This window comes from Sciurus carolinensis, chromosome 6 (assembly GCF_902686445.1).
Source record: "Sciurus carolinensis chromosome 6, mSciCar1.2, whole genome shotgun sequence".
Taxonomy (NCBI): Eukaryota; Metazoa; Chordata; class Mammalia; order Rodentia; family Sciuridae; genus Sciurus; species Sciurus carolinensis.
In genome coordinates this window covers 49,132,020-49,159,478 of record NC_062218.1, presented here as the reverse complement: position 1 = coordinate 49,159,478, position 27,459 = coordinate 49,132,020, and the positions used below count along the sequence as shown (strand labels likewise).

The 27,459-nt window shown below is 38.9% G+C and overlaps 1 protein-coding gene across 1 annotated transcript in view; it reads left to right on the top strand.

The window, feature by feature from the left end:
• The window catches only part of Depdc1b (DEP domain containing 1B), a 114,441-nt gene extending 88,302 nt beyond the window's left edge, over window positions 1-26,139 (top strand). The window contains exons 8-11 of the mRNA XM_047556189.1: window positions 13,203-13,369; window positions 15,869-16,045; window positions 23,438-23,623; window positions 25,185-26,139. Of these exons, the coding sequence (XP_047412145.1) occupies window positions 13,203-13,369; window positions 15,869-16,045; window positions 23,438-23,623; window positions 25,185-25,346 (692 nt within the window). The 3' untranslated portion in view covers window positions 25,347-26,139. The remainder of the gene's footprint in view (window positions 1-13,202; window positions 13,370-15,868; window positions 16,046-23,437; window positions 23,624-25,184) is intronic.
• The last annotated feature ends 1,320 nt before the right edge of the window (window positions 26,140-27,459 follow it).

Below are 27,459 nucleotides of genomic sequence, written 5' to 3'. Positions count from 1 at the left end.
GCTGCACGGCCATTGCTGGAGCCATCTGTAAAAACGGTAAGGGCTTGTGGAATAGGAGCCTTCCGAGTAACCCGAGGAAAAATAAATGGATGTAACTGAGCAAAATGCAAAAGGGGGTCATTGGGAAGGTGGTTATCGATTATTCCCAAAAAGCCTGATAGAGCAATACCCCATTCATCCCTCGTCTGTAGCAAAAATTGGGTTTGATCCTTAGTGTATGGAATCAGAATGCTATCAGGGTCTTTGCCAAAATGTTGTCGAGAAAGCAAGCGACCTTTAATAATGATAGAAGCTACCTGAGCAGGATAGACAGCAATAACTTTAGAGGATGTGGCGGGCAAATGAACCCAAAGCAAGGGGCAACCTTTATTTTTAAAATGTGGATCCCGCTGCCAGAATAGTCCCGTGGGTGTATGAGGGGTGTGTAATATAACCAAAACCAAAGGAAGGTTATAAGATATTTGTGTAACAAATTGTTGAGCAATGGCTTCTGTGACTTGAATTAATGCTTGCTGTGCCTCGGGAGTAAGCTCTCGAGGAGAAGAAGGGTCAGAATCTCCCCTTAAAATATCATTAAGAGGCAAAAGCACATAGGTGGGCAGTTTTAAATATGGTCTTAGCCATTGGATATCCCCTAGTAGTTTTTGGAAATCGTTAAGAGTGTGGAGATGGTCCACACGCAATTGTATATTAGGGATTTGAATTTGATTAGTTTGAAGTTTGAGGCCCAAGTAGGTGTAGGGGTCCTGTGTTTGAACCTTATCAGGGGCTATCTGAAGTCCCAAGGCAGTAAGGGCTTTATAGAGATCCAAATAACAATTGTTAAGATCATAGGTATTAGGTGCAGCAATTAACAAATCATCCATATAATGTAATATATAAACTTGTGGCCACCGCTCTCTCACAGGGTCTACTGCTTGAGCAACATATTTTTGGCAAAGACTAGGGCTGTTAGCCATACCCTGGGGAAGGACCTTCCATTGAAATCTTTGCATAGGGCCCTGAAAATTGATGCGGGGGAGGCTGAAAGCAAAATAGGGTCTGTCATCAGGATGTAAAGGAATAGTAAAAAAGCAATCTTTTAAGTCGATGACCATTTTATAATAGTCCCTAGGAATAGCTACCGGTGTAGGGATGCCTGGCTGTAGTGCCCCCATCGGGCGCATAACCTTATTGATAGCGCGCAAATCCTGTAAAAGGCGCCATTTGCCTGATTTCTTCTTAATAACAAAAATAGGAGTATTCCAGGGTGAGGTTGAGGGTTCCACATGGCCGGCTGTCAACTGTTCCTGTACTAACATAGAGGCAGCCTCTAATTTTTCTTGGGTAAGGGGCCACTGATCCACCCACACAGGAGTTTGAGTTTCCCAAATAATTTTGTCTGCATGGGGTACAGGAGGGTCAGGGACCGACACTAAAAATCCACATACCCAAGTCCAAATTTGTCTGTTTTTTGTATGGGCTGTACAGGCTCAACCTGTCCTTGTCCTAGCCTCCCAAGGCCTGTACCAGGGATAAAGCCCATACGAAGCATTTGATGAGTGACTAAAGAGTCGGGACTAGCAAGAATAACTTTCATTTGGCTTAGAATGTCTCGTCCCCAAAGGTTGACAGGGAGATCAGGAACAACAAAGGGGGGTAACGGTTCCTTTATTCCCTGTGTTATCTTTTGTGTCAGTCCAATTAAGCACCCTGGAGCTAACTAAGGGGTTTCTTGACTGCCCTATTCCTTTAAGGTCAGTTAGTGATGAGGTGAGGGGCCATTCTGATGGCCAATATTTTTGAGAAATAACTGTGGCATCCGCACCAGTATCTAGGATCCCTCGGAATTTCTTTCCTTCAATAAATAAGGTAAGAGTGGGTCTTTTGTGGGAGATAGGTTGGACCCAATACACATCAGAGGAACCTAAGGAGGCTGTGTTTCCTGGTGAATTTCCTGAATTGAGGGGAAGGAGTATTAATTGTGCAATTTTTGTTCCTGCAGGGATGGCAGCTACTCCGTTAACAGCTGTGGCCAGTATTTTAATTTCTCCAGTGTAATCATCATCAATGATGCCAGGGAAGACCTGAACACCTTGTAAGGTGGTAGGAGCTCTCCCAAGAATAAGAGCACACATATGAGGTGGAGGGGGGCCTACAACCCCAGTGGGTATTATTTGAGGTCCTTGCATAGAGTCTAATATTGTATCGGTGGAGGCACAGAGGTCCAATCCTGCGCTGCCTGGGGTAGCACGTTGGAGGGAGGTGATTGTGGAGAAGGACAGGGAGCCTGGATTGGGTTGGGAGTCTGAGAGGGAACAAACCTTATTGCCCCTGGGTTTGCTCTGGGGGTGGTCGGGGCCAGGGGCTGGCCCCGAGAGGAGTTTCCCGAGAAGTTAGAGGGAATAGGCTGTCCAAGGGCATTGGTCTTGGATCTACATTCCTTGGCCCAGTGGCGACCTTTACCACATTTAGGGCAAAGGGTGAGCGGAGGTGGTTTAGCCCCTGTTTGAGGAAATATGGGTCCTTGACCCAGTTTCCCTGTTGGGCAGTCTCGCGCAAAATGGCCAGGTTGTTTGCAAGTAAAGCAAGTACGTGGGCCAGGGTGGTGAAGGGCCTTGGTGAAGGCGGCACCAATGGCGAGACCCATGGCATGGGCTGTTCCTACCCCGGCACACAGCCTAATGAAGTCAGAAAGGTCCCCTTTATCTTTGTGGGGCCGAAGAACATCTTGACATATTGGGTTGGCATTTTCAAAGGCAAGATATTTTACAAAGGAGCTCTCGTTTTCACTTGGTCCAAGTAGGCGCTCCGCAGTTAGATTAAGCCGGGCAACAAAGTCACTATAAGGCTCGTCTGGACCCTGATGAATTTTTGCTAGGGAGGTGGTGGCCGAGCCCTTTTGAGGGAGCCGTCTCCAAGCATGCAAACCAGCAGTTTGAACCTGTGCTAGGAGCCCAGTAGGAAAGCGTGCCTGTTTAGGGTTAGTATCAAATGGCGCATTACCCACTAGTTTAACATAGGTCCAGGATTTAGAGGAAGCCTTGGTTGAATTTTTTTGGGCAGTTTCCCGACAGTATTCCCTAAAGTCTGCGTTCCACAACAGGAAGTCACCTGCACTGAGGGTGGCTCGGGCCAAAAATTTCCAATCATTAGGGGTGAGCCACTGTGTACTATGGTTCTCTAGCAAGGCCAGTGTATAAGGTGCAGTGGGGCCATACTGTGTACAAGCCTTTTTAAGTCTTTCAAGAAAGCGGAGGCTCAGCCTTTTATAAGAACCAAGGGTTCCACTCTGTCCAGAGGTGGGCTCCTCCTCATCCCCTGATTCCTGGTCCTCCTCTTGTTCCCTCTCTGGTTCTACCTCTTGTTCCTCCCCTGGTTCCTCTTCCTGACTTCCTTCTAAATTCTCTGCTTCAGTTTGGGGGGGCTGATCTGCTTGACTGCGAGTGACTGGAAAGGCAAGAACAGGCTGACCACGTGGCTTCACCTTACGAGTATTAAGGGGTTTTGGGCCAGTTTGTGTTAACTCCGTGCCCAAGGCCAGTGAGCGAAGCTCGGCATCAAGGGCTTTTAGTTCTTTTAAAAGTTGGATTTGTTCCCGCCTATGTTGGAGAGACTCGCGTAAAGGGGTTAGATTAGGCAAGGGAAGCGGGGAAAAAATGTCTGGGGGGGCAGTAGGTCCCTGAAGGACCGGAGCACGAAAGGCAGGGGGTGTATAAGTGGGAAGTGGATTTGTAAGAGGTGGCAGGTCTGGAAAATGGTGTTGAGCCACTGCCTCCTCCAGGGTGGCCTCATCCTCTGGGGTCAACTCATCATGGGGATTTAAAACCGGATAAATCTTAGGGGGATTTTTAGGGGACTCCTTTGATAAGGTGGGGTCTGGGAGGTTCCCAGGGTCTGGGAGGGTCCCAGGGTCCTGAGAAGACTGAGCAGGGGGCATTTGAATACTAACCGAAGGGCATGCCGATGGGGGGCGAGAGGTAGATTGCATTGCCTGCTCCCCAATCTTTACAAGTTTTAAAGTACCACTGTCAAAGGGTGAACTTTTAAGAATCTCATTAATTAAATTCCAATAAGAAAAGACAGTGACGGGCACCTTTTGAGGACCAAAAGTCTCATAATAATCTTTGAGGCAGTCTCCTACTCTGAGCCACCTTTTACCATCAATCGATCCCTCGAGGGGAAACCAAGGACACAAATCCTCTATGTATGAAAAGAATAATCTTAAATCCTTTTTCTTAACACACGCTCCCCGAGTCTTGAGGGCCTCCTCGAGACCCGTCAGAAACAAATCATGTGACGAGACTGCTTGTCCCATGGTACGTCACTTACCTTGCGCTGACCTCACTCTCCTCCTGGATCTGACTCCCGGTTGCGTCTACCAGGGCGATCCCGAATCCTGCTTGGCCAAGTCTTCCCAGGAGGGCAGCGTTCCGCTTCTCAAAGTTTCCAATCGACCACGTTGGGCGCCAACTGTCCCGACCCGCGGGACATCAACACGGGACCGCAAACCTGAGAGAGAAGGAATGAAGGGACAAGAGACGCAGGGAGAGGCAGCAAGACAGGAATTCTGATCAAGCTGCAAATTTTTATTGTTCACACAGGGGTATTTATACTGAGGGAAGGAGGGGTGTGACAAGGTGCAGGCTGGTTGGCTGTGTTCTTCTGCTGGGTTCCTGATAGGGTGCAAATTCGCGCCGGCCGGGAGGTGAGGTTCGCGCCGCCGGGAAGGTGAAGTTTGCGCCGGCGGGAAGGGAGGGGCGCTGCTGCTTATTGTAAAGATCAGAATGTTCTCAGAATAAGAACTTCTTGGTCCCTGACAGATTCTGTTCATGATTTCTTACTGTCTTCTCTGTTTGGTCATCTTTGTTTTCAAGATTAAATATTTTGTCTTCGATATCTGAGGTTCTGTCTTCTAGGTGTTCTATCCTATTGGTTATGCTTTCTATGGAGTTTTTATTGGTTTATTGTTTCCTTCATCTCAAGGATTTCTGTTTGTGTTTTTTTTCAATATTTCTAACTCTTTATTGAAATGATCTTTTGCTTCCTGTATTTGCTCTTTTAATTGTCGATTGGTGCGATCATTCAATGCCTGCATTTGCTCTTTCATCTCATCATTCAGTGCCTGCATTTGCTCTTTCATCTCCTCGTTTGCTTCCCTGATCGTTTTGGTCATGTACAGTCTGAACTCCCTTTCTGACATTTCTTCTGCCATTCTGTCATTGGATTTTATTGCTATACCATCTAGGTTTGTTTGGGACATTTTCTTCCTTTGTTTTCTCATATTGTTCAGGTATCTACCTCTCTAATAGTGCAACTCTGGGATATTGCAGATTTCCTCTATTGACTAATATTGTCTCTGTAGATTTCCAATAACTCACCTCTTCGCCTTCAGTAGCCTGAAGTCTTGGAGGAACTTGATAATGCGGTGCTCCACTAGGAAGGTGGCCTTCTAGGGGTGGTGGCCTTCAGGTGGGGTATATTCCCTGGTGGCTCTGAGTTGGTCCCGAGTCTCTCAATACCTCCTCTTCTTGGCCCCTGGGTCTTGTCAAAGGTCCTCTAGCCTCCTGTAGGTGTCTTAGGAAGGGAGCTGCCCTTCCCATGATGATGGCCACGCCCTCAGTAGTAATTCAAAATGCCTGCACCAGCCTATAAAGAAGCCTCTGGCTAGCTCCGTGATGGCAACAAACCTTGGCGTGGTAGTCGGGCAGGGTTGTTCAGTGGTGGCGTCTGTCTTTGGCCTGGTGGTTGGTTGGGTTGGCTACCTGCTGCCCAGCTCTGCAAGGCAGGTGGGTTGGGTGCCCTCCTGCTGCCTCCGCGATGCAAGTGACCTGACTCACCCGCCAGTCGCTCCACAACTGCGACCAACCAGTGATGGCACTGAGCTAGGTGCAGGGTCAGGCGGGGTCGCGTCCTCTTGTGCTCTCTAGGTCAGTCCCCCACTCCAGACATTGGCTCCAGACAACCAGAAGTAGAAACTTGCTGTATAGCTGGCTTCTTTTCTTTAATTTTAGAGTTTCATGAAAGTAGAATCACACAGTACAGATACTTTGTACCTAGATTCTTTTGCTTAATACAGTGTTTTTGACCTTCCTTCTTGTAGGTGCACCTTCCAGTGGTTTGTTATATTTTATTGCTGAACTGTTACATGGATATACACCATGATTTGTTTATGTATTCACCTGTTTAGGAGATGTGGAATGGATGCAGCTTTAGACTATTGTGAATAAAGTTTCTGTGAACATCCATGTAAAGTCTTTATATGAACATTCATGTTTACTTCTTTTGCTAAATAACTAGGAGTGTAAACATATGGTAAATGTGTGTTTACTTTCATGTGAAAGTGACAAACTGTTTTCTGAAGTAGTCATACCATTTTACATTTCCATTAGTGATGGGTGAGGGTTTCAGCAGATCCACTTCCTTGCGAACCCTGTCATTGTCAGTCTTTATAGTTCAGTCTTTACATTTCAGCCCCTTTAAGTGGATGTAGTGGTATAGCTCTATGGTTTTAATTTGCATTTTTCTGATGACTAGTAATATTGATCTTTTTTATTAGCTCAATGACCATTCATTTATTTTCTTTTGTAGAATGTGTTTGAACTTCTGCCCATTTTTAAAATTATTTTGTTTGTTTTATTATTGAGTTGTGAGAGTTAGTTATACTTTATGATACAAGTCCTTGTTAAGAATATGTATTACAAATATTTTCTCCCAGATTGCGCTCTTCTTTTTTATTATCTTGACAATGTCTTTTGAAAAACAGAAGTTATTAGTTTTGATGAACCTCACTTTTTATGGTTCTTGCTTTTTGTGTCTCAAAAAATCTTTCTGTACCTTTAAGTATTACACCACTTCACATTTAACACAACTACCCTGCAAAACATTCTCTGATTTTCTCCCTCTTGCCCTTTTTGCTATTTTCATATATTTTACTCCTAAATATGTTATAAGCCCAACTATCTATTGCTGTTATTTCTTCTTTAAGCATACAGTTTTCTTTTAAAGAAACTAAGAAGGAAGAAGGTTTATCTACCCATATGTTATCTTTTCTGGTACTCTCATTCCTTTATGTCGATCCAGATTTCCATCTGATATTGCTTTTCTTCTGCTTGAAAAATCCTTTAACACTTTTTTGTTAACCATCGACCACAAGTTCCCTCTCTCCCTCTCTCTTTGCTGGATAGGGATCTGAGAAGTCTGTTTTGACTAAATTTTGAAGGACATTTTCACTGGGTGTAGAATTATAAGTTGACGGTTTTTCTTCAGTATTTTAAAGGTGTAAGTAGCTTGAATATTTTCAGATAAAAAGTATAGTCATTTTAATTTTTGTTTTTCTGTACATGTGTTTATTAATTTCTGCTTTTGAGATTTTCTTTATCACCAATGTTTAGGAATTTGATTATAATGAGCTCTTATGTGGTTTCCTTTGTGTTTATTGTACTTTGATTCATTGAATTCTTTTGACCTATTGATTTATAAATTTCACAAATTTGAAAACTTTTGTCCATTGTTTCTTCAAATATTTTTACTGTGCCTTCTTGGCTCTTTTCTAATTACTTATATGCCAGATCCCTTGGAGATTTCTCACAGGGGGCTGAAGATCTGTTCACTCCCCCACCCCCTAACCCTTTCTTTACTTCTGTTTTGGCTGATTTCTGTTACTGTATATTCAAATTTCCTGAAATTGACTTGCTTTGCTTAGTCTGCCATGGTTCTCTTCTGATGTTTCATTTGGGACTTAGCATTTTTCATCTCTAGAGGTTCCATTTGGGCTCATTTATATCTTCCATTTCTCTGCTCTCTTTGTTCACATTTATTTCTCTGATATAAGTGAATGAACACAGAATGTCTTTTGTAATGTTCTTGTCTGCTAATTCCTGTATGCCTTGTCATTTTGGGGATGGTTTCCATTGACTTTATATTACTTTGCCTTCTGGGTATTGGTCCTGTTTGTCCTGCTTCGTGGCATATCTAGTAATTTTTATAGTATATTGAACACTGAGTGCTGTGTTTTGTGGTCTTCCTTTAGAGAGTTGAGCTTTTTTATGTTAGGCAGTTAGTTACTTGAGTTTCTGCTTGCCCATTTGTGTCTTATTTGTAAAGCTGCTGTTGGGGCAGAACTAGATTAGTCTTCACTTAAGGGATAGTTTAGTCCTGCTACTGAAGTGGTTTCAGCTTTATGCTCTCAGTGATCAGCAGGACTCGGAAATTGTTTGGCTTACAGCTTATTGGTTTCTTTGTGTGACCTCACTGAGTTTCATCTCATACATACATATTTCAGTATTCCTCAGTGTCTCAAGGGAGTTTTATGCACATTTCTGGAAACTTTGTTTTTCCTTTTGTTTTGCGTAGTCCCTTCTACTTGGAGCTTGCTTTGCAACTTCCTGCTGACTTAGCCTCCCTGAACTCCAGTCTTTGTCTCTTCTTCTTCCACTCAGGGACACTTCCTTGCTCTATTTGAAATCCCCACTTCTGATCCAGTGGTTGGAATTTGCCTCTAGACAAGGCACTGGGAAGATTGTGATGTGCATTAATTTGGTTCCTTTCTCAGGATCATGGTCCTGTACTGTTGTCCTTTGTCTGAAAAAATGTGTGCAGTTTTCTAGTTGATTTTGAAGAAAGGGTTAGTTTGGTCCTTTTTTAAAAGAAAATATTTTTAGATGTTGATAGACCTTTATTTTATTCATTTATTCATATGTGGTACTGAGAATAGAAACCAGTGCTTCACAAATGCCAGGCAAGCACTCTACCACTGAGCCACAACCCCAGCCCATAGTTTGGTCCTTATTTATTCCATCTGGGCTGAAACAGAATCCAAGCCATGCCCCCCCCCCCCTTTTTTTGTTAAATAAGGTAAGGCATTGTCATTTATTTTTTCATCACATATGGTTATCAATTGTTCCTACATTATTTTTTTAATAGATCATGCTTTTCTTACTGATTTGTAATGATAGTTCTGCCATATTTGAAATTCCCACACATTCTTAGACCTATTTCTAAGTTTTCTACTTAGTTCCATGAACTTGAGATGACGTCCATTTGTTATGGTTCTTGTCTATTCTTATGGTTGTGTCATACTGCTCAATTTCTAAAGCTTTATAGACATTTTTTGTATCATTTATAGTGAGTTCCTACTCCTAATCTTTGCTGTTTATGAACATCACATAACTCCTTTGTGGTTTTCCTAGTGATTTTTTAAATCGATTCAAACTAATCAGATTGCAGCAATTGTGTTTTGTTCTTAAAAATTTCATTTTCTGCCAAGAGAGGTTACTTTATCAGTTAGCAAGTGAAAAGTTATTAAATGTAATAAGTTGGCCTAAAATGGAAGCTGCCTAAATAGTAGTTTTTTGTTAGTATAACTTTCATAACAATGATAATAGCTAACTTATTTAGTACTTTGGTACGTCAGACTTTGCTATAAGCATAGTAATATATAATCCCCTTTAATTCTGATGACTCTTAGTTATTTTCTTCTTCTTCTTCTTTTTTTTTTTTTTTGCGGTGCTGGGGATCGAACCCAGTCTACTGACTGAGCTATCTCCCCAGCCCTCTTAGTTATTTTCTACACTTTACAGAAGCTGAAGTTAGGGCTCACAGGTTGCATAGTTAGTTAAGTTGCAAAGTTTACATAAAACCCAGGTCTTGCAGACTCCAGATGGTCTTCACTGCTATGCTCACCTGCCCTCTGCAAATCTACAGACCCAAGCAAATGCTCCAAATTCTAAATACTAATTGAACTTGGCAATTTTTGGTGGCTGTTGTTGCGGATGGTCATCAAGCCCAGGGTTAGGTAAGTTCTCTACCACTGAACTGCATCCCTAACCCTTGGCAAAATTCTTACTACAGTAGTTTCTCAATGGGACTATGATTAAAAACAAAAATTTCATTGGGGTTTAAAGAAAGTGGCATTGTACATTGATAAGCAATTTCAACAAAGACTTCCATGATCTTAGGTTAACAAGGAGCCAGTCATCAAATGGGTGTCTGCTGCTGTGATAATTCTCTCACTGATGCTGACAGTCATCCACATTCTTTCAACTAAAAAGTCAAGGGAACTTTGAGTTTTATAGGACCTTCTAACACCAAGGAGTCAGGTGTATCTTTTGTTACATAATAATAATACAGTAATAAAAATCTTCCAGCCTTCCAATGACCCATAGAGTAATAATTGTGACAGAGACTTTCTGAGTTATACATGATGAATTTTATAAAAATATTTTATATGGTGATTGTTCAAAGGTTTATATTTTCTTCCATACTATTTAATGTGGTTATGCAACTGTTTAAGCAATTAGGGTTCAGTAGGGTAGATGTAAATGGTTTATTATTCAATGATTTAGCTATGTTGGGATCAGAGTGGAATTTGCTCCTGAAAATCAGTGCACAATATATTTCTTGACCAGATTTCAAAGTTGTATTTGATTAATGTCATATTTCCTTCTGATGTTAGTTTTAATATAAACTTGAGTGCAGTAATGGCTGTGATCAAAGATATTAAAGTTTTTAGTTTACTTGGACTCCTCTTTATAACCCATGGACCCCAGTGTAGTAAATTGTTTTGGTTTTTATGACTGTTCTTAACATTTTACTGATTCATGGAGGTTAAGTGATTTATTCAAAGGTACAAAATAAGAGCTAGGGCTAATATTCTTATTCAAGCCCCAACAAAGTTGAGTAATTTTTATGCCTTCATTCATGTATTCAGTCATTCATTCACAAAATTTTATTTGTTAGTTTCTATGATGTATCAGGTATTCTTCTAGCTGCTGAAGGTATGTGGATAGAAATAAAACTGACAACAATATCCCCATCATTGTGAGCTTACATTTCAATGCAGCAGTGTGGGGAGAGAACTGTAGATAACATAACAGTAAATTCTGTAGTGGTTAAAAAAATCAATTGGGAAGGGGAACTGGTAGTGTAAGTTTAATACCTTTTAGAATGAAGAAATGAATTAATTTTTTAATTTTATAAGTTATATTGAAATAAAAGGTTTTGTCTTAAACCTTCCCAAATAGGTAGCTCTGAACACACAGAAACACAGTTCTACTTTCCCCCTGTCTCCTCACTATTCCATCAAGCAAAGCTATGAAGGATGGTTAAATTGTAAGACCAACCTATGTGTCCTACTTAATTCATTATGTAGCTTATCTATGGCTCAAATTTAATAGTGTTATAGACCTAACCAGTATTTACAATGAGTTTTTCCTCCCACTCTGGTAAAATGTATGCCTCGTTCCTGCTGAGGGTGTCAGGAACCTTGTGCTTTTAATTTTGAGCATGAGCACTTCTCCCTCCTCCCTTATTATCCAGTGTTGGGCCGCAGGGACTTTTCCATTCAAGTCTACTGCTAGAGGTAGCGGCCTGGCCTTGGGAGGATGAGGATTTAGAGGAGCAGGGATTCGTTCTTCTCACCCTCCGCTGTCACTCCACTTCATTCTGCTCCTTGAACCCTCCCTAGCGTACTCCCATGCCGCAGCTTCGAAATTGCTCTTTCCTTCCCCTTGAAGTTTGGTTCTCCAGTATTTCCCTGGCTTGCTCTCAGTTCCTTCAGTCTCTGCTCACATGTCAGTTCCTTAGAGGGAAGTCTTCCCTGAAATGCTGGAGGTGTTTTCTGAGTACAACCCTTATTCCCCAGCTCCTTTCCTGCTTTATTTATTGATTTTTTTACATAGCATCTTTCCACCTCACATCACCTTTCTATTCCTGTTTTACTCTCTGTTGGAAAGCAAGCTCCAGGGATCTATCTACACAGGGATTTTGTTTTATTCCTCACTGCTTGTCTCTTAAAATGGTTCCTGGTATAGAAGCTGGCTTAAAATACTAAGCTGGCTTCATAAATATTTAGCTGGCTTAACAATATTATTGGTAAATGAGTCTACTAAAATTTGGGCAGAAACCCTTTTTCTTTCCATGGACTTGATGAGGTAGAATTGGAAGCAGCTCTACATAGGTGATGATGTGATAATCATCAGCAGCATTTCTTGTGTACATCTTGTGTATAAAGATCTGGGACTGGTGGTGTAGCTCAGTGGTAGAGTACTTGCCTACCATGAGCCACAGCCTTGGGTTTGATCCACAGCACTGCAGAAAAAAAAAAAAAAAAAAAGACAAAAAGACAAGCTCACTCTTCTGCTTTCCCTTTCTCTCCATACCCATTGCCATTGGGATGAAACCCAGGCTCTTTGGTCTGGTATTAAAGGTCTTCTAAGACTTCATCGGTGCCAACTTTTCTAGCTTTACTTCTGCCAAACCCTCACCCTCACAGCCTATGAGTGACTATAGTGATATAGTTATAGTGAATGACTTAGAGTCCCCTAGTATCTCACTAGGTATGTGTCTTGCAGCACCTCTCACATTTGGTCACTTATTTTCTTATGGGTCTCTCCTCATCTCTTCAAAGGAAAGGGCTGGGGATGTCTTTGCTTTTCCAGAACTTACCACAGTTCATGGTGTATCACAGATGGCTAGTAAATATTTATTCAGTGTTAAAGATGATTTTGCCTGCAACACAAAGATTAGTTAGAACTTGAAAAAGATGCATCTGGACAAATAACTTGGTGGAAGCAGTTTCACTTCATTAGAGGGCTTAGATTTGAGTGTTCAGGGACAAGAATGCTTGAAAAGAGCACATTAGAATACCTTAATTTTTAACAAAATCCTTCCTGAGACAAGGATGGATGGCATATAACATGATTTAATCAGCATGCCTAAGTCTAGAATATAGCCTAAATGCTATTAAGAAAAAGCAGAGCCACTTGGCAATGGACCAACAGTGAGAGCTTTAGTCCTATTATTTAGTATGTGAGTCATGCAAGTTGGTGACCCTGCTGCTCATGTGGAAACCACACGTGGGGAGAGTGTGGGGTTGCGATGGTGCATTCATGTTCTTGCTGGTGTGATCCTGGACCTATTAACAGCGTGAGGTTAATGTTATTTGAACTACTTGTGATTCAGTGGGAAAGAGTGTTGTGAACATTGGTGTCTGTCTAGTAATGGGAGGAAGAAGTAGCTGTTTGTTCTACATGTTATCTCTGGTCGACGGATTATGTTTTCTGTGCTGATTTGTGAGTTAACATCTATATTCATTTTGCCAGGTGCAGTGTAATGTGTGAAAAGACTTGACACCCTTTTTAGTAATATAATATTTTTTAAAATGTGAGCATACAGAGTCAAGTAGGCCATAGATTTTGAAAGATAAAACTTTTTTGAATCAGGTTTGTTACAGAAAGAGAAAATGGCAGTTGAAGCCTTTCAGATTTGTTGCCTCCTCCTGCCTCCTGAAAACAGGAGAAAGCTACAGCTGTTGATGAGAATGATGGCAAGGATCTGCTTGAACAAAGAGATGCCACCACTGTGTGACGGCCTTGGGACCCGGACACTGGTAGGTTGATTGTTAATGTCTAACGTGCTTGAGGTTTTGGAGGGAAATTCAGCTGAGTCCAGTTTACTAGTTGCAGCCATCAGTGGAAGATGCAAGGCAGCTTGCTTCAGGGTCATGGCCAGCCATCCACCCAGACTTGTGCTTCTGGTCTAAGGGTCTTAAATTAGAACATTGCAGAAAGCAAAGGGAGAGGAGCGAACAGATGCGAAGTGCAGAGACCTCTGCTGTATCCTGTCGCACCACTTCTTAAGCTGGTACCTACTGTCAACACAAAGAGGACAAAGGGTGGACAAAAAGAGTAAGTGATTTATCAGGAAAACATTTTTTCTAATTCCAGGGAAGAAAGTATTGCAAAGCCTTTGCTATTGTAACCAGTAAGAAACATGCAGCATATACAATGAATTAAAAAGGGAGGAAGTAAATTCCACAGTTGGACTAGATAGCTTGGGAGGAGAGAGAACGTGCCTCTTTTGGTATGATCTAAGGGTCTAAAAGTGATACTATTTTTCAGTTTTGTTTAAAAACACCTACTAATTTTGAATTCTATGTAATGTCAACATTTTTTTACATTGATTTTAATTTTAATTGACAAATAATTGTATATATTTATGAGATACCATGTGATGTTCTGATATATGTATTAATTATAGAAAGATTAATTCAAGCTAATTTGACATCTTTTTCTTTTTAACCTCATCAACTTATTTTTTTTGTGATATGTTCAAAAATTACTCTTCTTGCAATTTTGAAATATATAGTACATTTTTATTATTATTAACTGTGATCACCATACTTTGGAATAGAGCTCTAAAGCTTATTCTGTTTGTCTAAACTGAACTTTATATTCTCTACCGAGCATCTTCCCTTTCCCTATTCCTCTCTTGCAGCCTCCAGTAACCTACTTTTATACTCTGCTTCTATCAGCATGCATTTTTAGTTTATGTTTAGAATTTACTTACTAATAAAAATCTCTTCATTTCCTCAAAAATATTCCTGGAACACAACTGGTACTTCAATGGAATTAATGTCCTTTCCATATCCCAGTAAATCATGGCCCTTCCTGGAGATTCCTGGCCCAGATTTAGAGAAGTATGGAGTAAGATCAGAAGAGCACTCAGTGCTCTGAGCAGTGATACTGGTTTTTAATCCTGGGGATTAAATCCAGGGTCATATTACCACTGAGCTATAGTCCCCAGTTGCCCCCCCCCACACTTTTTTTTTTTTTTTTTTTTTTAATTTTGAGATAGGGTTTTGCTAAGTTGCTAAGGCTAGCCTCAAACTTGCAGTCCTCCTGCTCAACTTCCCAAGTAGCTGGGATTATTGGCATACTCCACCATGCCTGACTTAAGGAATGATTCTTGACCTCTTTTTCTGATGGACCTTTTTGAAAAGTTGAAGAAAACTTTACATCTATTCCCTCTAAGAATATATGAGTAAAAATTTGCATGGAGTTTCAAGGCATTCACAAATCCCCTGGGATCCATGGTATCCAGGTTAAAAAAAAACAAACAAAAAACAAAAACAAAAAAACTCCACTTATGTGTCTTTTTGTGTCCATAAATATGAGTAAAGTATAATTTGCAGTGATGAAATCAAGTCTTATTAAACAGAATTATGTGATTTTAAAGTAAAATTGTCAGCAATACAAGTATTATCCTTTCTAGTGGAGGATGATATTGAGAATTGAGTCATTAGTATAAATTCTATGAAAGTATATATTTTATAATTCTGATTACTATAAAGAGAATTTTGTCACTTAATGTTTTTCTTTTAAAATCCCATAGTTTTGTTCAAAGTCGATTGTCAAATGTACACCAAAATCTTAGGGAAAATAAGTTAACTAGGTAAGATGTAATATTTTAGGCACACTGTTACCAGGTTTTAAAAAAAATCAATAATGAAATAACAAGCATATATAAGATTTTTTGCTTAAAAAATCAATAGTGATATTAGGATAATATATGAGCAAATGACTATAAAGTACTTTGAAATTCAAAGCATTTTTTTATGAATACATGAATATGTCACAATAAAACCCCATTCTATATAGCTAATATGTACTAGTAAAAGTAGATACTACATGATCCAAATCATGGTGATAGTAATTTTCAGAAATTTCTCAGACATACATCCCTCATCCCTCTACCATGTCTTTTTTTTTTTTTTTTTTTTTTTCCAATTTTTGGTAGTTGTAGTTGGACAGCATGACTTTATTTGTTTATTTTTATGTGGTGCTAAGGATCAAACCTAGTGCCTCATACCTGCTAGGCAAGTGCTCTGCTACTGAACCCCAGCCCCAGCCCTCTAACCATGTCTTTTAAACAGGAGATACAGACATTTTTTGTACTGCTTTTGAGACAATCAGCTCATCTGAGATGGCCAAATGTGACCAGATGCCTGGTGGGATGTATACTTTTCTTTTTGCAAACTAGATGTACTCAGTTCAGAGGACAAAAGAACCAGCTCATCTGTGTTTTCTTACCCCTCCCACGCCTTTAGATGGTTCAGACATTTTCGCGCTGCATCTTATGTTCCAAGGATGAAGTAGACTTGGATGAGTTATTGGCTGCTAGGTTGGTGACTTTTCTGATGGACAATTACCAGGAGATTCTGAAAGTACCTTCAGCCTTGCAGACCTCTATAGAGGAGCGTGTGGCTCATCTACGAAGAGTCCAGGTAAAAGAGGGGTTATTGTCAGGCCTATCAAATTTGCATTGGAAAGTCATGTAAGCTTGCTTGGCTTCTGGTACAATGTGTTATAAGGATTAAGTAAATTTAAAATAAACCTTGGTATACAGTAAAGACTAAATGCACTTGCTATAATTGAAAAGTCTATGAAACGAATACTTGGTTTTGTTGTATAAATCAGTGCTATATGGTTTTCATCATACTATAGTGAAGAAATCTGGGAAATACAGATGATATACACCAAAAAAATAGCAAAAGGTTCATAGTCAGTATTATGGTCTTTTAGGTATTTTGTATGTGTCTTTTTTTCCTTCTTTTCCCCCTTCTTCCCTCCTTCCCTCCCTCCCTTTCTGGTTTGTAACATACTTTCTCTTACTTAACAATACAATAAAAAAATTCCTCACATCACTAAATATTCTTGACTGACACCAGAGTGGCCAAGAGCACAGACTTTGGAGCTAAATGTATTTGATTCATGATGTGCCTTTTCTTCTTCTTTTTTATATTTTATTTGTTTAAAATTTTTTCTATTTATCTATTTATTTTACTTTTACAGACTGCATTTTAGTCATTGTACACAAATGGGGTACAACTTTTTGTTTCTATGGTTGTGCATGATGTAGATTCATACCATTCGTGTATTCATACATGTACATAGGGTAATGATGTCTGTCTCATTCCACTATCTTTCATACCCCTGCCTCCTCCTCCCTCTAATTTCCCTCTACATAATCTAAAGTTCCTTCATTCCTCTCTCACCCCTGACCCCCTTACCCCTATTGTGTATCATCATCCACTTATCAGGGAAAAAATTTGGCCTTTGGTTTTTTGGGATTGGCTTATTTCACTCTGCATGATATTCTCCAATTCCATCCATTTACCTGCAAATGCCATAATATTGTTCTTCTTTATGGTGGAATAATATTCCATTGTGTATACATACCATAGTTTCTTTATCCATTCATCTATTGAAGGGCATCTTGGTTTGTTCCACAATCTAGCTATTGTGAATTGAGCTGCTATAAACATTGATGTGACTGCTTCAGTGTAGTATGCTGATTTTAAGTCCTTTGGGTATAAACCGAGGAGTGGGATAACTGGGTCAAAAGGTGGGTCCATTCCAAGTTTTCTTAGGATTCTCCATACTGCTTTCCAGAGTGGCTGCACCAATTTGCAATCCACCAGCAATGTAAAAGTGTGCCTTTTTCCCCACATCCATGCCAACATCTATTATTGTTTGTATTCTTAATAATAGCCATACTAATTGGAATAAGATGAAATCTTAGAGTTGTTTTAATTTGCATTTCTCTAATTACTAGAGATGTTGAACACTTTTTCTTGTATTTGCTAATCCACCTGTATATCTTCTGTAAAGTATCCATCCAGTTCCTTGGCCCATTTATTGATTGCATTCATTGTATTTTGGGTGTAAAGTTTTATAAATTCTTTATAAATTTTGGAGATTAGTGCTCTATCTGAAGCATTCCCTCTAAAAACTGGAACAAGATAGGGATGCCTTCTTTCACCGCTTCTATTCAACATTGTCCTTGAAACACTAACCAGAGCAATTAGATCAAAGAAATTAAAGGCATATGAATAGGAAAAGAACTCAAGCTATCACTATTTGCTGATAACATGATTCTTTATTTAGAGGATTCAAAAACTCCACCAGAAAATTTCTAGAACTAATAAATGAATTCAGCAAAATAGCAGGATATAAAATCAATACACATAAATCTAATGCATTTCCATGCATAAGTGGTGGATCCTCTGAAAGATAAATTAGGAAAATAACTCCATTTACAATAGCCTAAAAAAAAAAATGCTTGCGAATTAATCTAACAAAAGAGGTAAAAGACCTCTACAATGAAAACTACAGAATACTAAAGAAAGGAATTAATGAAAACCTTAGAAGATGGAAAGATCTCCCATGTTCTTGGATAGGCAGAATTAATATTGTCAAAATGGCTATTCTACCAAAGGCATTATACAGATTCCATGCAATTTCTATTAAAATCCCAATGATGTTCCTCATAGAAATAAAGAAAGCAAAAATGAAATTCATCTGGAAAAATAAGAGACCTCAAATAGCCAAAGCAATACTGAGCAGGAAGAGTGAAGCAGGAGGTATCACAATACCAGACCTTAAACTATACTGCAGAGCAATAGTAACAAAAACAGCATGGTATTGGCACCAAAATAGACATGTAGACCAATGGTACAGAATAGAAGACAAAGAGACCAACCCGCATAAATTCAATTATCTCATACTAGACAAAGGAGCCAAAAACATACAATGGAGAAAAGATAGCAGCCTGTTCAACAAAGGGAAAACTGGAAATTCATATGTAGTAAAATGAAATTAAACCTCTATCTCTCACCCTGCACAAAACTTAACTCAAAATGGATCAAAGACATAGGAATTAGACCAGAGACCCTGCACCTAAGAGAAGAAAAAGTAGACCTGAATCTTCTTCATGTTTGCGTAGGACCAGACTTCCTTAACAAGACTCCCAAAGTGCAAGAAATCAAAGTAAGAATCAATAAATGGGATGGATTCAAACTAAAAAACTTTTTCTCAGCAAAGGATACAATCAATAATGTGAAAAGAGAGCCTACAGAGTGGGAGAAAATCTTTTCACGATGTTCCTTTTATTAGCCATATGTCCTTAGGCAAGTTACATAATGCTACTCTGGTTCAACATCTGCCTCAGCCTCTTTTTTTTTTTTTTTTTAATCCCTAAATGGAAATAATAATAGTTCATTCTTGCCTCATAGAATTGTTTTGGGAACCAAATGGCTCAATACCTGTAAACGTCCATCACAAAGTAAACCTTCATTAGTAGCTGCTGTTGTGTTGTGGTCATTGCTGTGTCGTTACTGTAGCACAGTATTCCATAAAGGGAATGGATCATGGCTCATTAAAGTGACGCCCTCTAGTTGATGTGTAAATTGTCTTTATTCTTTTCCCCTGTTTTGCATGCAATATAACAATATAAATATTTTATAGCTAGATTATTTTTGACTGATCCATGATTATTTTCTAAGGCACAGCAGTGCTCAGTCAAAGACAGTAAACCTGCTCTAAGTGTTGATCAGATATTGCCAGGTTTCCTTTTTGCTTGTTTCAATATTTGTGTCAGTGTCATAAGAAAACGTCCATTTCTTTGCACCTTTGTCTTCTTTGTATATTATCTATATTCGTGCATACATACATTGACCATTTTCATGGGTAAAAAATATACTCTTACTGGTGTTTTACTTTAATCTACTTTTGCCAATATTTTTATGACCAAACTTTAAAAAAGTAAAAAAAAAACCTTCACTGAATGCCTGCAAGGAAATGTTACCGAGAACTGTGTTGCTCCGTATACTCGCTAGGTTTGTGCATCCACATACAGAGCCCAGGCCTCATGAACCCTGTCCTGTCACCTGAAGATTGGAAGGCTGAGCTCTGGTGACTAATTTAGCTGCAAGTAACCCTGATCTTGGAGGATCCACTCTCATGTGCACTGAATAAAATCAGTATCTACTCAATTGTCCAATTACCTTTTCTCTCTTGGAAGTCCTCAGTAGAACTGGCAGGCACGAGAGCCTATAGATCACGGCCACTAAGTCCCTGCGTCACATCACCTTTGAGCAGGGATTCTTGGAAAATGCACGGGTTTGCCTGGACTATTCCATGAGTTGTTTGGAGGCAGTTTCTGGGACAAACTGTGAGGTGCACAAGTTTTGACATCAGCTTTCTGCTGACCTGGTCTCCAACCCTCTTCCCGAGACCTTTAATCCTTGATGTCTCAGTTTTTCTCATGCCCTAGGCTTAGGGCTGTTGTAGTCTACCTAGGCCTCACCCTTTATCCTGGCCCTTTCTGTTTTTCTTGTTATTCAAATGAAAAAACAAACAAAAAAAAAAAAACAAAAAAAAACCAGTCAAGTCCTACAAGCCCTTGCCCTATCAGTTTAGTCTGTCTGTCTTAGGTTGTCTCTACCTTTATTTTATTTTATTTTTATGTGGTGCTGAGGATCAAACCCAGGACCTCACAAATGCTAGGCAAGTGCTCTAGTACTGAGCCACAACCCCAGCCCTTAGTTTGTCTCTAATTGACCTGATTAACTATCTTTAGGCATGGGATGTGCTTAATGTAATCACCCCTCTTGGCAATAAGACATTTTTAGTTGTGGCTTGGTGGGGGAATCTTTTTAAGCCAAAGTGGTGAATGAAATAGTGGGAATTTTTTCTACTACAGAAAAACAGTAGGGTGCTATGCTTTTGAAAAGACTTTGGACTCTAAAATTAAGTGTTTTTAATGAACACCCATTTATGCACAGGCCTTGGTTTCCTTTTTCCTCTTGTCCCCCACCCCTTTGCCTGGCGCAGTGTCTGCACATTTCTTCTTTCCACTTGACTCACTAGTAACACCAGTGGGGTGGTCATGGTACCTTTCTCTACTTCACTGCTTCTCTGAGTGCCGGTTTCTATCCATTCCCAAGGGAGGGATAATCAGACCCTCCTCCCAGATATGGGAGGAGACTGTGTGATTTAGTATGTTCAACATTATGCCTGTTTTTTTCCCCAATTTGTTCTTTTTAGATATACTTGACAGTAGAGTATGACTGATTTTTGACATATTATATATACATGAAGTATAACTTCCCACTCTTATGGTTGTACGTGGTGTGGAGTTTTACTGGTGGTGTATTCATTTATGAACATAGAAAGTTATGTCTGATTCATTCTACTGTCTTTCCTATTCCCATCACCCATCATCTTCATTCCCCTTTGTCTAATCCAATAAACTTCTATTCTCCCTCCACCCCCATTGTGTGTTAGCATCCACATATCAGAGAGAACATTCAGCCATTTGGGGGCAGGGGGGAGACTGGCTTATTTCACTTAGCATGATGGTCTCCAGTTCCATTAATTTACTTGGAAATGTCATAATTTTATTCTTCTTTTAGGCTGAGTAATATTTCATTGTGTATTTATACCAATTTTCTTTATCCATTTATCTATTGAAGGGCACCTAGGTTGGGTCCATAGTTCAGCTATTGTGAATTAAGCTGCTATAAACATTGATGTGGCTACACCACTCTAGTATGATGATTTTAAGCCCTTTGGGTATAAACCAAAGAGTGGGATAGCTGGGTCAAATGGTGGGTCCATTCCAAGTTTTCTAAGGAATCTCCATACTGCTTTCCATAGTGGCTGCACCAATTTGCATTCCCACCAGCAATGTATGAGTGTACCTTTACCCCCACATCCTTGACAGTATTTATTGTTGCTTATATTCTTGATAACTGCCATTTTGATTGGAATGAAATGAAATCCCAGTGTAGTTTTGATCTGCATTTCTCTAATTACTGGAGATGTTGAACATTCTTTCATATATTTGTTGAACAATTGTATTTCTTTTGTGAAGTGTCTGTGCAGTTCCTTAGCCCATTTATTGATTGGGTTATTTTTTGCTGTTAAGTGTTTTGAGTTCTTTATAAATCCTGGAGATTAATACTCTGAGGTGCAGGTGGCAAATATTTTCTTCCATTCTATAGATTCTCTCTTCACATTCTTGATTGTTTCCTTCGCTATGAAGAGCTTTTTGGTTTGATTCCATTCCATTTATTAATTCTTGATTTTACTTCTTATACTTTAGGAGTTTTTTGTTAAGGAAGTCAGATCCTAAGCTGACATGGTGAAGATTTGGGACTGCTTTCTCTTTTCTTAGGTGCAGGGTCTCTGTTCTAGTACCTAAGTCCTTGATCTACTTTGAGTTGAATTCTGTGCAGGGTGAGAGATAGAGGTTTAATTTCATTTTGCTACCTATGGACTTCCAAATTTCCCAACACCATTTGTTGGAGAGGTTATCTTTTCTCCAATGTATGTTTATGGTGCTGTGGTCTAGTATGAGATAACTGTATTTATATGGGTTTGTCTCTGTGTCTTCTATTCTGTACTGTTGGTTTGTGTGTCTCTTATGGTGCCAATATCATGCTATTTTTGTTACTATGGCTCTGTAGTATATTTTAAGATCTGGTATTGTGTTGCCTCCTGCTTCACTCTTCTTGCGAAGGATTTCTTTGGCTATTCTGGGTCTCTTATTTTTCCAAATGAATTCCATGATTTCTTTTTCTAGTCCTATGAAGAATGTCATTGGGATATTAATAGGAATTGCATTAAATATGTATAGTGCTTTTGGTAGTATGGCCATTTTGATAATATTAATTCTGCCTATCCAAGAACATGGGAGATTTTTCCATCTTCTAAGGTCTTCTTCAATTTCTTTCTTTAGTGTTCTGTAGTTTTCATTGTAGGGATGTTTCACCTCTTTCATTAGATTAAATCATGTTTTTTTTTTTTTTTTTGAGGCTGTTGTGAATAGAATAGTTTTCCTAATTTCTCTTTCAGTTGATTCATCACTGATGTATTGGAACGCAATTGATTTATGGGTGTTAATTTTGTGTCCTGCTACTATGCTGAATTCATTTGTGAGTTCAAGAACCTTTCTGGTAGAGTTTTTGGGTCTTCTAAATATAGAATCATGTCTTTGGCAAATAGGGATACTTTGAACTCTTCTTTTCCTGTTCACATTCCTATAATTTCTTTCTTCTGCCTAACTGCTCTGTCTAGAGTTTCAAGGACTATGCTGAATAGAAGTAGTGAAAGAGGGTTTATATTGGGTTTAAATTGTTTTAATCATTATGATTTATTTATGCTTAAATTTTAGATCTTATTGCTGGGCACAGTGACACATTTGTGTAAATTCCAGTGGCTCAGGAGGCTGAAGCAGGAGGATCACAAGTTCAAAGCTAGCCTCAGCAAAAAGGAGACACTAAGCAACTCATTAAGACCCTATCTCTAACCAATATGTAAAAATAAGACTGGGGATGTGGCTCAGTGGTTGATTGCCTCTGAATTCAATCCCCAGTACTCACCCCATCCCCCCAAATTTTATATCTTCTTAAAGGGAGCATAAGATTTTTTTGTTTATGCAGTGGTATATGCGTATAATCCCAGCAGCTCAGGAGGCTGAGATAGGAAGATCACAAGTTCAAAGCCAACCTCAATAATTTAACAAGGCTCTTAGCAGTTTAGCAAGACCTTGTCTCAAAATAAAAAATATAAAAGGCTGGGAATGTGACTCAGTGGTTAAGCACCACTGGGTTCAATCTCTGATCTTAAAAAAAAAAAAAGATACTGAGTTTAAACAGGTAAAAAGAAATGGGTAAATCTATGATTTTTTTGAAATGATATTACTCTGAAATTATGGAAATATTTTTATTTTTCAATATAGTTTTCCCGAATCAAATTGAGAAATGACATACCATTCCTACTAGATTGAGTGCCATAATTGACATAAACTACATTTTGTTCTTTTGCCTCAGATAAAATACCCAGGCGCTGATATGGATATCACTTTATCTGCTCCTTCATTTTGTCGTCAAATTAGTCCTGAGGAATTTGAATACCAAAGAGCTTACGGCTCTCAGGAGCCCCTGGCAGCTTTATTGGAGGAAGTCATAAGTGATGCCAAACTCTCCAGCAAAGAGAAGAAAAAAAAACTGAAGCAGGTAATGAGGATACTTAGGTTATTTCTTCTTTTTCTCTTTATTTCAGTAAGTGCTGTGTGACTCTTATCTGAGACATGCAATTTTGATAACACGTTATTCAGTTCATGTATTTCAAGGTTTTATTGCTTGCACAACTGTGGTCAGTTTTCCAGATCCATATTCTCTGATGCAATTTTTTTTCCATTACTGAAATCTTCATTTATAGAACTATTTATTTCTTATATTTGTCCTTTGTTTTGCTGTGGCATGATGTGAACCAGCAGAACAATAACTTCAGAGAAGCTAACTGTGAGGGCAGATTTCTACTTTTTTTTTTCAGAGTTAAATCAGATTGAAACCATAAATGTCTTAGAGTTCAAAAGCCATTGGTTGTAGGTAGCCATTATCAAATTGGTGGTTTGCCTCAGGCATCAAGTTTTTAGTTCCTTTTATGATAGTCAACACAACTTTGTGTTTCAGAGAATAGTTTTCAACTCAGGGTGGGTATACTTCGACCATTCTAAAGACTGATTCTCGATTGGATGAATGGTATTTGTTGTTAAAAACCTAATCCTACATGTAGCTAGATTCCTTGTCACACAGTGTATATAAGATCACACACAGAGCACCCATTAGTGCTTCAGTTGATGTATTTCTCTCAGTAATTTTGGATAAGAGTTCAGTGGTGAGAAACATAGGAAGAATACATTTAAGCTCCCTTTAAGCTTTTTATAAAGCAAAGCCATGTATTCTGGAATGTTTGCTTTTTCGTTTGGGCAAAAGTTGGTGGGACTGAGTTGGAGAAGCAGGAAGGTAGGAAAATATAGTTGGGCCCAAATTTTCTTTAACTGCCTAAGACATAAGTTATTTTCAAGTCAGAGTTACTTGTGAATATTTTTTAAGTGAGGTCTATTTATAGTTGGCAGTGGGGAACATTTTAAGAACTTTGATTAAAAGGAGAAGTTCATTCAAAGATTGGATCAAAGGAAAGATGAATTTGATCTATAGATATCAAAATGAAATGATTTAACAAAAATAAAAACAGGGAAGTATGGTGTTTTAGTCAGCTGTTTTGCTGCTTTGACTAAATGACCCCTTCAGTACAACTGTAGAGGAGGAAGAGCTTATTTGAGGGCTCACAGCTTCAGAGGTCCTAGTCTATAGAAGCCTGGCTCCAGTCCTCCAGGCTCAGGACTCAGGTGGGGCAGAATATCATGGCAGAAGAGCGTGGCAGAGGAAAGCAGTTTGCATCATCGGGAAGCAGAGAGAGAAAGACTCCTCTCCAGATACAAATATTTATCCAAGCCATGCCCCTATTCCCACCTCCTCCAGCCACAACCTACCATTCAGTTACCACTCAGTTAAACCCTATTGGGGGATTAAATCACTGATTGGGTTAAGACTCTTACAACCCAGTCATTTCTCCTCTGAACCTTCTTGCATTGTCTCACACATGAGTTGTTTGGGGGGACACCTCACATTCAAACCTTAACATATAGGATCAAAAGCTCCTGTGTTAAAATTTGCCCAATTTTCTTGACTCTTCTATAAATTTTTTACTCTTACTGGACCTCTTGTTTAGTTTCAGAAATCCTATCCTGAAGTCTACCAAGAACGATTTCCTACGCCAGAAAGTGAGGCACTTCTATTTCCTGAAAAACCCAAACCGAAACCACAGCTGCTTATGTGGGCACTGAAAAAGCCTTTCCAGCCATTTCAAAGAACGAGAAGTTTTCGAATGTGATGCTTCTGCAGGGACACTGCTTAGAGACTCTCTGGTGGTTGTTTTGAATGGTAGTAGAAGAAAGAAGAGCGTAACTTACAGACTACAGAAGTGTACATACAGATTACTTGACTTAAAATGTGAGCCACTGTCAGTATTTTTATAAAATTCATGCTATTTTTAAAGTTGTACAAATTAATAAAAGATTATGAATCAAATATATAGACTTGAAATTGTTACAGAATCTAAGGGTAAAATATTTTTATCTTTTTATGGTTTGTCATGATGTTTGTAAAATAATTGTGTGTACATTCTGGTTACTGATATCTTTGTGATAACCAGGTCTAGAACGGTGTATATACTTGAATTCAAGAGACACTGGGTACTGTTACTGTGATGCTATTGAGCCCGTTGTGATTTCTGCTATGTAAATTCCACTTTTCATTGCTGTACAAAAATTCTTAATGTCCTATATTTTGATGACTCAGTTTTTTATTGCAGAGTTGTTGATTGCTCCTACAGATTTTATTAAAACTGGGTCTTTTATAACATATGTATTAGTGGGCTTTACCTAAAAGTGGAATAGGTTTTCATCTGCCAGCAATAGTATAATTTCAAAATTATCTAAAGTAGTAAGATTGAATTGGACAAACTCTTTGGGCACCCTTAGACCTGTAATTCTAAATCAAACCTTTTTATACAGTTTCTTTCACAAATGTTTTTGTGAAAAACATAAATGGGTTAAGTAAAATTAGACTACTTCTTTGATGAATATATTTTTCTCAACTTCTTTGTCCTTTGGAATATAAATAAATGCTGTTTTTTTTAATAACATACATAGTGTTTTCCTCTCTCTCTCTCTTTTTTTTTTTTTTTTTTTTTTTTTGCGATGTGTTTAGATCAGTTAGAAAGCATCTCCAAATGCCTTTACCAATATTCTCACGAGTCATTTATTTCTGTAAGAAAATAGGTAAGATTTGGGCTTCTATATTGGGCTTAAAAGGGCACCTCCCTCCATTCCACTGTTTGGTTTTTTGCTTTGCTTTGCCCTTTTGCTAAATAGTGGAGCACTTGGATTATGGAACATCTGGAAGGCTTCCTCTGAGAGCCATTACCCAGAAAACCGAGAGCAACACCTATTAATTGACTTGTGGTACATTTGGGGCTTATTTTTCCCTGCACCCGAGGTCTATTGGCTGTTCTCTTGTAGCAGATTGCCTTCTGCACTTGACAGAGATTTTCCTCATTTAAAAATGGATTAAAGTATTCCTACTGGTTTGAGTGCCACCTTACGTTACAAATATGTAATGTAATTGGTTATTTTTAGTGTTTCAGGATTCACTCTCAGACTTTGGCATTCTGTTTAGAGCAAAGAATGATTCTACTTTCTACTCTATTTGACCATTATGGTAGAGTTTATTTTCCAGAATATCCTCTCTATTGCTAACCTTTGGAAGTATATGTGATTATTATCTTTCTTTTCTTTTTTTATGATTCCTTTTTTTAAAAGGAAAAATCAACAACAACTCTACCACCTAAGTGTGAAGCTGATAATGGGTAACAGCAATTTTCCAAAGCAGTTGTACTGATGCACACTTCCATTATCAAAGAACTTCCTTTTTTTCCCTTTTTAAAAATTTGTTTTAATTAGTTATGCATGATAGTAGAATGCATTTTGATACATCATACATATATGGAGTATAACTTCTCATTCTTCTGGTTGTACATAATGTGGAATCACACCGGTCGTGTAATCAAATATGCACATAGGGTAATAATGTCTGATTCATTCTTATTCTGCCTACTCCCACACCCCCTCTCCTCCCTTCACTCCCCTCTACCTAATCCAAAGTACCTCTATTCATCCCTAGTCCATACATTGTGAGTTAGCATTCACATATCAGAGAAAACATTTGACTTTTGGTTTTTTGGGATTGTCTTATTTCACTTAGCATAATATCTTCACATCCATTCATTTACTGGCAAATATCATAATTTCATTCTTCCTTAAGGCTGAGTTATAGTCCTTTGTGTATGTATATCACATTTTCTTTATTCATTGTTCTGTGTGTCTCTTCTGGGTACCTAGGTTGGTTCCAGAGCTTGGCTATTGTGAATTGAGCTGCTATAAACA